Here is an 11099-nt window from a genome sequence, read left to right on the forward strand (position 1 = left end):
GGGACTGTGGCAGTTTGCACCTCCACCACTGATGGAAGAGGAGAAACGTTCTCTCATATCCTTGCAAGCACTTGATGTTATCAGTCTTTTTTCTTTTTATTAGTTTGATTTTCACCAACCACTCCTCAGAAGGAAGGTTGGGCAATCTACTTCCACAGTGATACCGCCTCGGAAACCCAAGGAGGGGTCGCTATGAGTTGGGTCTGACTCAACAGCACATAACAACCGCAACAAAGTTTGATTTTTAAAATGGTACCTCATCTTATGTCCTTCCTGCTTAGTAAGATGCATATTTCATATTGTGAGTTGCCTATTGATGTACTTAATCCACCTTTCCATTGATTTGCTGGTCTTATTCATTTGGGAAAAGTCTTTATATTCAGGCTTGTTGTTGTTGTTATTTGCCATCGAGTCGGCTATTACCCCTTTATTGTGTAAGTCACAAATATTTTCTCTCACATTGTTGTTTATTCTTTTTTAACTGTATATATGGTGTCTTTTTCATAGAAAATTTTAAATTTTGAGGAAGTCAAATTTACTAGTCTTTTCCTACAAGTTTTTTGCATCGTGTTTAAGAAAGTCTTCTATACTTTGTTACTTATCAATCGTCACATCTATTTCTTACATTTTACATACTGCCTCGGTAACCCAAAGAGGTGTCGCTATGAGTTGGGGCCGACTCGACGGCACATAACAACAACAACAACAACAATATATATTTGTTTAGCTCTTTAGCTGATCAGGAATTTTTTTCTGTACTTGTATGTGTGTAAATGGTATATCTTAGTGTTCTATTCCCCCCCACCCCCAATATCTGCCAATTCTGAGTTCTTACTGAAGTGTTGAGGTACTTTCCTTAAGTCTGTCTTAATTCCCCAGCTAATGGTCCTCCTTTCCTTCAAGACTCTGTCTAGATGGGAGAAAGAGAAGCAAACATATGGAGAATACCATAATGCAAGGCAGGGAGAATTTATTCCAAAAGACTAGTACAGATAAAAAAAACAGAGGGAAGGGAAGAGTGCTTTCAGCTGAATAATTTAGGAAGACTTCTTGAAGGTAGCAGTGCTTAAACTGTGAGGGGAACAAGATGTTTAGATTGATTGAAATGTGTATTATAAGAAAGGGCATGAATCTAGGTGAGGTGGAAAAGAAGCTTTGGGACAGGCTATAACTGAGCAGGGGTTGGCAACCTAGGAGGTCCCTGGGTGGCACAAATCATTTGTACTCAATAACTAACCTAAAGTTTGGTGGTTCAAACCCACCCAGTGTCACTGTGGAAGAAAGACCTGACAAACTGCTTCTGTAAAGATTATAGCCGAGAAAACCCTAAACCCTGTGGACCAGTTCTACTATGTAACACATGGGGTTGCCATCAGAATTGACTTGATGGGAAGGGGTTTGTTTCATTTTATTTTCGGTTTGACAACCTTTAGCCTATAGACCAAATCTGGCCACTACCTATTTTTGTACAATATGTGAGTTAGAATGGTTTTTAGATTTTTAAATGGCTGAAAAAACCCAAAAAAACCAAACTCACTGCCATTGAGTTGGTTTTGACTCATAGTGACCCACATTGGGTCACTGAGGCTGTAAATCTTTACGGAAGCAGATTGCCTTATCTTCCCATGGACCAAATCTGGCCACTACTTATTTTTGTACAATGTCTGAGTTAGACTGGGTTTTAGATTTTTAAATGGCTGAAAAAAGAAAAGAATAATATGATTTTGTGACATGTGAAATTATACGAATTTCAGTGCCCCTAAATAAAGTTTTTTTGTAACATGTTGTTGTTGTTATGTCAAACCCGACTCATAGTGACCCCTCCTTGGGTTTCCGAGGCAGTATCACTACGGAAGTAGGATTGCCCAACCTTCCTTCCGAGGAGTGGCTGGTGGGTTTGAACCGCCAGCCGTCTGGTTAGCAGGCAAGTGTCTTAGCTACTATGCTACCAGAGCATAGCCATACCCATTTGTTAGTGTCCTGGCTATAGCTGCTTTTGCACTATAATAGCAGAGTTGAGTAGCTGTGACCAAGACTGTACAGCCCACAAAGCTGAAAATATTTACTCTCTGGCTCTTTACAGAAAACATTCACCAATCCCTGATAGAGTGACTTGAATGCCAGGTTTAGGAATTTGACTTGTATGTGTTAAGCAAGGAACTGGGAAGCATCATAATTAGTGCTTTTTTAAAGAAATTTTAAAAATTTTGATGCAAGTATATGCAGCCAAATATACACCGTTCCAACAATTTCTACATGTGCAATTCAATGACATTGATTACATTCTTTTAGTTGTGCTACCATTCTTACTATCCTTTTCCACATTATGCCACCACCATTATCACAAACTCAATATCTCCTAAGCTTCCCATGCAACCTTTTGAGTTTCCATTGTTAATTTGATCTCACATAGATAATGCTTTTAAAGAGCACATGCTCAAAGCAGATGTACCTTATTAATTAAAATACTCATTTTGTGGTTCTAAAACTTCAGGGAATAGTTTTGATTTAAGGATAAAGATTATCTCAAGGCAACTATTTGGGGGCCTCATCCAGCCTCAGTGCCTCCAGAAAATCTGGATTCCGTTGAGAATGTGAAATTCTGTTCCTCATTTTTCCCTCTTTTGATCAGGATTATCCTATAGAATCCTTGATGATAAGTGTTTTGTTTAAGAAAGATGACTGTTAGGGAGTTGAGGAAGTTTGCCAGTAAGAGACAGAGAGATGCTGTAAGTGGCCTCTGAAACAATCCAAGCAGAAAGAAATGGAGTTTCAATTCTAGAAGTGGGACAAGAGGAGGTGGAGATGAGAATGATTCATTCATTTATGGAGACATCTTTGTTGAGAGTTTATTGTAAGTGGGGCACAGTTCTAGCTGCTGAAAGATATAAGAAGGCAGAAAAGCCAGAGCATGGCAGCTCTTTGGATGTGTGAGGTGTAAGCACATAACAGAGCTGGCAAAATGTAGTGTTCAGAGAAATCCTTCTCCCTTCTCCTACATCCTGCCTCTGCCCAGGTGGAGGGGACTTACACTCGAGCTTCCTCTGTCCACATCTGGAGCCTCTCTTGAAACCCTTCCTCAGCTCTCCTCACTGGAGGTAGAAATATTCCGTTAGTGGGCCAGTGTCTGCCATTTTTGTGCGTGTTCACTGGTGTATGGGCTGCTGCAGGAGTGCTCTGGTGTAGCTCTCCTTTGCCTGTCCAGTGTTCTTGCTCTCTGGCCCCATGGGAACCACCCTCAAAACCAGCCCACTTCACCCTCACTTGCCTCCAGCCTCTTGCCCCTGCAGCAGGCTGGGAAGGCACAATGCTGGACTGCTCTACAGATCCAGCCACCCCTCACTTTCCTCCCAAGGACACTAGTGGGCTAACTTGGGGTCTGCATTCAGGGTTGAAAACTGCCCTTCAGATCAACCCATTGGGGTACAGCATGCCAATTTTCAATGTTTACAAAAATAATAGGCTACCAATGCTCATTGATACCAATATCACCATCAATGAAAAGCCATTGAGAAAAAGTCATGTTTTTAAAACAAAGTTCACTTTATTATATTATTTTTACACAGTAAAAGAATGAAATGCAGACTTGTCTAAATTCTCTTGCTGACTCTCTTGAAGACAATGTCACCCAATGTCATGGTCTGAAAGCCAGAAAAGAAAGAAAAGATGTTAGTCTGATGTTCAATTTTAAAAATTAATTAACTCTACAAAATAGCCCCAAATATGCTAACATGTGAAACAACTCAAAAATTATTGTTTCCTGTAGAACCAGAGGAATGGTTGCAGCTTTGTCTAAAATCCTATGTCACGTCTTTGTCACTTCATTTCCTCATGTGGAAAGGTCTCCTGCCTTTTATTGAATTCTTTTTCACATTAATGACTGTTACAGCAAGACCAACTAATCCAATCCAATCTAATCCAGTCCAATTTCTCAATGTTTTCTTTAGCACCTACTATGTACCAAACAAGGGGCCCTCGTGGCACAGTGGTTAAGCAGTCAGCTGCCAACCAAAGAGTCAGTGGTTCAAACCCAGCTGCTCCACAGGAGAAAGATGTGGCAATCTGCTTTCAAAAAGATTTACAGCCTTGGAAACCCTATGGGGAAGTTCTATTCTGTCCTATAGGGTCTTTATTCTGTCCTATGTGAGTCAGATTCAACCTGATAGTAAGTTTATGTGCCATACATGTGTTGAGCACCAAGGATACATGTGCATGGTAATATCTAGGTATTCAACCGGAAGTGTAGTTGGTACTCCATAATATTCCTCCCAAAGCTGTGAAGCATACAGAAATATTGGATCCATCAGCTTTGTGGTTACTGAGGACTATTTCCTCTCTGCCCTCTGCTGGTTCTCTTGAACAGGAGTACTGTAATGATGTGAAATGTTGTCAGAACAAACGAAGGAATCCTTTAGCTTCCAGCAGCAAAACGGAGTGGAAAGATCTGGATTTTAGCCCTGCTTCTAACACTTATTAGCCGGGTGGTCTTGGATGAGTCAGTCTGTCTATAAAATCCCTTATACTGCCTCCCTCACAGGGAGATGAAAACTAGTGAGATGGGGCATATGGAAGGGCATTGGGCAGGACTGAATAGAGGACAGGCTAACCTCTTCCTACTCTGCTGTGAATGCTGGGTTGGTGGATGGGCACCGCATGTTTCACAGCTGACTTCCACACTCTCCCTAGTTGAGGGATTTTTTTCTACTTGCACAAGGTGATGACATACCTTAAGGACTGTGCTTTACCTTCTGTTACTTCCTAAAGCACATTCTGGGAGCAAAGAAGAGCCAGGAGGACATAACTATAGGAGAAACACTGCACAATTCACCCCAAATCTGGGACAGGGTGGCAGACTGCTGACCCCAAGGACGACTGAATAACTGGAGAGCGCCAGACTCATAAAAAACGAAAACAAAACTAGTTGCCATAAAATCAATTCTGACTCATGGTGACCTCATGTGCTGCAGAGAAGAACTTCTCCATAGGGTTTCAAGGCTGTGACCTATCAGCAGCAGTCACCAGTCCTTCTGAGATGCATCTGGGTGGGTTTGAACAGCCAACCTTTGGGTTAGTAGTTGAGTGTTTGACCATTAGGGCCACCCAAGGACTCATAAGTTGCTTATAAAATGATCACAAATATGATTCTCCTTATAAATGCCAAACAGGCACAGGTATTAATTAAATGTCCAGGACTTACAGGGCAGATGGAGGCCTCCATGGCTTCTTGGTTAGTGCTGAGTCAAGAGGGGCAGGATTATGGCTAATAATTATGGCAATGTTATAAAACAGGAAAAGCAATGATGGAGCCCACTTCTGGACAAACAAAGCCTTCCTTTGGTGTGGGTGCTTTGTCAATGGAAAACATTGCTGCAAGAATCACTGAAGCCCACAGGAGGGCTCAGTTGATACCTGCTGAATGAGGGGACTGCTGCCTCCTGTTGGTGAGTGAGTCTTGTGGCTACGTCCCAGTGGAGACTGTAGGGGGTGGGCTGTGCGGATGGTGCTGCACAACCCTGTGCCTCCTCTTACCAAGCACCTCTCTTAAACCATCCATATGGGTATGATCCCATCATGAAAGTGGTAGCCAGCCTAAAGGAACTGAGGAAAGGTGGGGAAAATATACCAGGTTGGGCTGCTGTAGCATATCTAGTGCCTTAGGTGGATTAGAAAAGGGCTCCCCTTCCTCAAGATACTTCACTTCTATCTGTTTGAAAACTATCCTAGTACACTGCACTGGTTTTGTTAGACTAAGACACCTTATTGGCATCTGCTGTAAAATTGTAAATATAGTGTAAGTGGTTTCCTCTGGGGTTATATAGTACACAGCTGTGAATGGCAGCCCTGTGAGACAGACCTAGCTGATAAGGGATTCTGGGTCTGCATTCCCTGGTTATTTGTTGTCTCAGTTTCCTTATTTATAAAGTTTGGGGATGTTGGGAAGATTGGGGATGATGTGTGGAAACCGCCTGGCATATATGAACCTCAGTAAATGGTAGTAGATCTTCCTAATAGAAAAGATAGAGTAGGGGCTGGGACTGCTCTTCATCCTCCACCCACTCTTTCTCCTCAAGTATTGGGAGCACAAGATGAGAGTGCCAACTTACACTGGTGATTATGTCACCGTTGAGTTCGGTCACTGACTTGATGCCTTTGAAAGTTGTCACCAGTTTATTATCACCTTCCATATGAACCACTGCCTGCAGAGGACAGAAGAGTTGGCATGTGAAGAGGAGCCTGGAAAAGGATCAAGGGACTTGCTAATGAGGTTGCCTGCCCTTCAGGGACCTCTGCTTACAACAACCAATGTGCCCATCTTCACACATCCCCAATTCTTCTATTGTCTCTCTCTAAGAACCAAAGAAAATATTAGGGTATTTTTTGTCAGAATTTTTCTTTATTGCTTGTATCCAGAAATAAGCATCAGACATCCAAATGGTCTCAAATACAAACACTAAAATAAAATTGAGTAAAATCTCAATTCTTCAAGCTAACGGAGGGAGGTAGTGGTCAAATCCAGAATGCCAGCAGAGAGAACACATATTTTGCATCAGTATATAGTGTTTCCTCCAGAAAACTTATCTTTCCTATTTTGGGCTCTTTTCCAAGCCTAATACATCCAGGAAGAGATGAAATAGAGACCCAGTAGGGAGCAGAAGATGCTCATCGAAATAAAAAATGTTCCATCAAAATGAACAATTGGAAAAGGACCTGGTAGAACACATGGTGACCTGCCCCTTACTGTCACTCCATCAGCATGGGATATCAAGAGATTTTCCCTCCTAAAATTTGTCACAGATTTCCTGACTTGTAATGCTATATCTGGAGAGGCAGAAATAAAGAGAGATCAGAAGAAGGAAAAAACAAAATGTGTTGAGACAATGCATAAAGTTTTCTGGGGGAGGAGTGAAGATGGATTTTCCCTGGTGTTTGCTTCCTTGGGGTGTGCTTCTCTGAAGGAAGGAGAGAGGTCCCCAATGACTGACACCTCCCCCCATGCTTGGACTTCTCTGGTATCGCCTGCTGACCTCTCACACAGCCAACATCCAGCTCTCATTCCGTATCTTGAAGCAGTTCAGAGGAGGTAATGGTGCCCTACTGCCTTCAGTCTGGTAAAGGTGATTTTTCCCTTTTACTGATGTGGTAGCTGAGGTCAGGGAGTTTAGTGACCAGCTCCTGTAAGGCTGAGCCCTCTCTGTACCTTTGATATGTTGATCTTGTGAGCACCTGCTGCAGGAAATCTCTCCCCATTACCATAGCTCTAGCCTCAGTAAAGTACTGTTTACTATGGGCCCAGGGTTGATGTCAGGGCTTTGTTAAAGGTTTTTAACTGAAACCCACACTTGCCCCACTGCTAGGCCCTGCTTTGAAAGCAGAACTTTGAGAGCAGAGAGAACCGTAAGTAGGAAAACCTGAGACTTAGAAACTTTCTCTGTGCCTGGTTCCTCTCATCCGTATGAGCACACTCAGATTTGTGGGCCAGATAGTCCCCTGGACAGTACCCAGGGAAGGTAAGAGCAGCTTCATATCTTCTTCCCTAAGAGTTGTCTTTGTGTCTTGGCCTCTCATCCCAGAAGTGGAATCGGAGACAGAGTGTGTATGACGGGAACCATGATGTGTGAGCCTTGAGGAAGGAAGTCCTGGGGCCAAGTTCCAGGGAAAGTTCCAGAGCAGAGGGGCATGTCTTACCTTGACCTTCTCACCAGTCATGGTCTCTAGCTCACACTCTTCCCCAAGGGTGAACTCATTGTGAATCACTTTGGACCCAGTGGTGATGGTGAGCTTGAAGTGCTTCCCATTCTGCACAATTTCCGACATCCCCTTGACGTCCTTCCCCTTCTGGATGAGGTCATCAGGAAGACCTAGTGGAAACCACTTGATACTTAGAGATGGTAGTGGTGGGAGTTGCAAGAGGTGGTAGGAAACAGAAACTTTGTGTCTTGGAGGGAAGAGGGTGTGGGTGTGGTGTGGTTCTCTCCAGCAGCCATGAGGCACTTCCTATAGTCCTATTGGGAACATGGGCTTTAGCCTCTGAAAGGGAAGGGCAGTGGCCTGGCCTGACCTGCCTGCTATCTTTCCAGTTAATTTCTAAAAGGGATACTCCTCTGGCCTGGAGAATTGTTCCTCTTGTGAGCAGCTTGGTTTGGTTTTCTCTCATTTTACTTCCTCACTTCTTCCATATTTAATGCCAGGAGACTTTGCTCTTTGAATATACACATTTCATCCATCACACTCATGTCACCCATGTACTTCCTCTCTCTGCACTTGCAGTCTTCCCCAACTTTCTCCCTCATGGCACTATCCCTTGTCACGTTGTGCCCCTTTGCTCACAAAAAGTTGGGGAATCATGTACGGGAGGGTGTGGTGCTCACAGGAGGGTGTGGTGAGATCGCTTGTGGTTGAGGCCTGGTAGTGATAAAGATGAGCCTTGAGTTGAGCCTGGAAACAAGAGCAGGTATTTACTAGGTAGGCTGGGGACAGGAGGTATGATCCAGGTGAGGGAACTTTCCCTGGAACCTGGCCCCAGGACTTCCTTCCTCAAGGCTCACACATCATAGTTCCTATCATACACACTCTGTCTCCAATTCCACTTCTGGGGTGAGAGGCCAAGACACAAAGACAACTCTTAGGGAAGAAGATATGAAGCCGCTCTTACCTTCCCTGGGGACTGTCCAGGGGACTATCTGGCCCACAAATCTGAGTGTGCTCATACGGATGAGAGGAACCAGGCACAGAGAAAGTTTCTAAGTCTCAGGTTTTCCTACTTATGGCTCTCTCTGCTCTCAAAGTTCTGCTCTCAAAGCAGAGCCTAGTAGTGGGGCAAGTGTGGGTGTCAGGGAGAAACCTTTAACAAAGCCCTGACATCAACCCTGGGCCAGTAGTAAACAGTACTTTACTGAGGCTGGAGCTGTGGTAATGGGGAGAGATTTCCTGCAGCAGGTGCTCACAAGATCAACATATCAAAGGTACAGAGAGGGCTCAGCCTTACAGGAGCTGGTCACTAAACTCCCTCACCTGGATCATACCTCCTGTCCCCAGTCTACCTAGTAAACACCTGCTCTTGTTTCCAGGCTCAACTCAAGGCTCATCTTTACTACTACCAGGCCTCAACCACAAGAGGTCTCACCACACCCTCCTGTGAGCACCACACCCTCCCGTACATGATTCTGGGAGGCATATGGGGTTAAAGCAGGGTTTCTGAGAATCAGTGCCTATTTCAAATCCCAACTCAAACACCTCCTACCTGAGTGACTTTGGTCAGAGTTATGTAGAGCTCTAGTCCTTAGTTGCCTCAGCTACAAAATGAGAAGATGATAGTACCTAACTCAGATTTTAGTAAGGATTAAATGAAATATTGCATATTAAGTGCTTAGCATAATGCCTGGCACAGAGTCAGCACATAGAATAGAGTTGTTGTCATTAGGTGCCATTGAGTTAACTCTGACTCACAGTGATCCTATGTACAACAGAATGAAACATTGCCTGGTTGTGCACCATCCTCACAATTCTAGCTGTACTTGAGCCCATTGTTGCAGCCACTGTGTCAGTCCATCTTGTTAAGGGTCTTCCTCTTTTTTGCTGAGCAATGATATCCTTCCCAAGGGAATGATCCCTTCTGACAACAGAAGGGTGTTGTTGTTGTTATGTGACTAGGAGGTACTTAATCACACTTATTTCTTCTCTTCCTCACTAAACTGTGGCCTCCTTGGAAATGTGGCTCATTGTTATCTATTTCTCTCATCATTATTGAGCACAGCACCCAGCTTTTGATGGGCCTTTCAATCAATGTTGTTTAGAAGATAGAATGAATGAATGAATGAACAAATGAATAGATCACTCATTGAGGTAACAACAGAGATAGGACATCAGTCCAACCAGACCCCTAGTTTAGTGCTCTTTCTACTTGCCTACAGGGTGACCTTGCAGTATTAGCACAAGCCACAAGTGAACACTAAAGTTAATAAAGTGCTCCCTGGTCTGCATGTAGCCTGATTTCTCCCATCCCAGTATCTCCTATGGGGCCAGATCCTTGTTGCTGTGACCCACAGCCTTGGTACCAGTCCAGGACTCACCGACTGCCTTCATGAAGGACTCAAAGTTTTCCTGGCTCTGCACTTGGTATTTGCCGGAGAAGTTCATGGTGGTGATGAGGCTCCTTCTACAAGGCTGATCTGAACAAAGCTCTGTGGGTTGGGCTGCTCTGCATGGGCTGTTTTATAGGAGGCTCCTTCCCCTTCCAATATCTGCCACAGGTCAGCTGCTGTCAACTCCTTTATGGCCAGGCTCAAACATTAACTCCTGAGAGCAATGGTCAGGGATAATAAACAGGCTGGTTACTGCAGAGGTTTGCTCTAATTCAGAAAATGCTAATGAGTGTCAATCAACTGCACAGCCCTATGGCCCTGCTGCTTTTATTGTGACTCCCTTTGGTAAAGTGCATGTATGTGTATATGTATGCACACACACACAAATGCACAAGCATATACACACATATATATCAAAGGATACCAAAGAATGCCTTTAACTTCAAAATCACACCTTATTTATTCATATATCTTTATTACCTCTTCCCTTCTTTATTTTTCTACCAACTTAATTTCTGCAGAGTTGTCATCAGTTCCTAGTGCTATTTTATATTCTGGGAATTCCTCCTTGATGGTTATAAGCTCTTCCACAGTCCAAATAAATCTCCCTTTTACAGCCTAATAGCAGTAAGTACTAAAGGGCAAGTGTAAACTATTTAAACCAGGTTGTGGAAAATGAGATGTATTTTATTAGGCAGAGACAAGATAGGGAAAGAAAGAAGATAATACCTGTTGACTTGTTCCCATCCCTGACTAGAAGGAAGTGACAAGAAATTTGGGGTTCTATATTGGGGAGTTTTGCTTTGTGGAGCTGCCTGGTCACCCCTCTGTAGGACAGGCACTGTCTTGAGGAGACAGCATAGTAGTGCTTCCTGAGACCTTAAGGGGTACACTTGTTTGTCATGAAGTACAGAGTAGAAACTTGGCAATTTCCCCAAGTCTCCACTTCCTACCTCTGAAGCTGCTCACACTCCCCACTTCCCATCTCCTCCAATGTTTTTCTCCCTTCTCTGTCTG

At 43.6% G+C, this 11099-nt stretch overlaps 1 protein-coding gene across 1 annotated transcript; it reads right to left on the reverse strand.

Annotated features, from left to right (window-relative positions):
* Nucleotides 1-3590: 3590 nt before the first annotated feature.
* Nucleotides 3591-10137, reverse strand: FABP1 (fatty acid binding protein 1). Its single transcript, XM_007954098.2, has 4 exons — nt 10071-10137; nt 7687-7859; nt 6105-6197; nt 3591-3641 (listed from the first exon to the last, which is right to left on the reverse strand). The coding sequence occupies exons 1-4, from the start codon at nt 10135-10137 to the stop codon at nt 3591-3593; spliced, it is 384 nt and encodes a 127-aa protein (XP_007952289.1).
* Between the last annotated feature and the right edge of the window lie 962 nt (nt 10138-11099).

The sequence above is a fragment of the Orycteropus afer genome, unplaced genomic scaffold, assembly GCF_000298275.1.
Source record: "Orycteropus afer afer isolate SDZICR_OR568_19922 unplaced genomic scaffold, OryAfe1.0 scaffold00431, whole genome shotgun sequence".
NCBI classification, from domain to species: Eukaryota; Metazoa; Chordata; class Mammalia; order Tubulidentata; family Orycteropodidae; genus Orycteropus; species Orycteropus afer.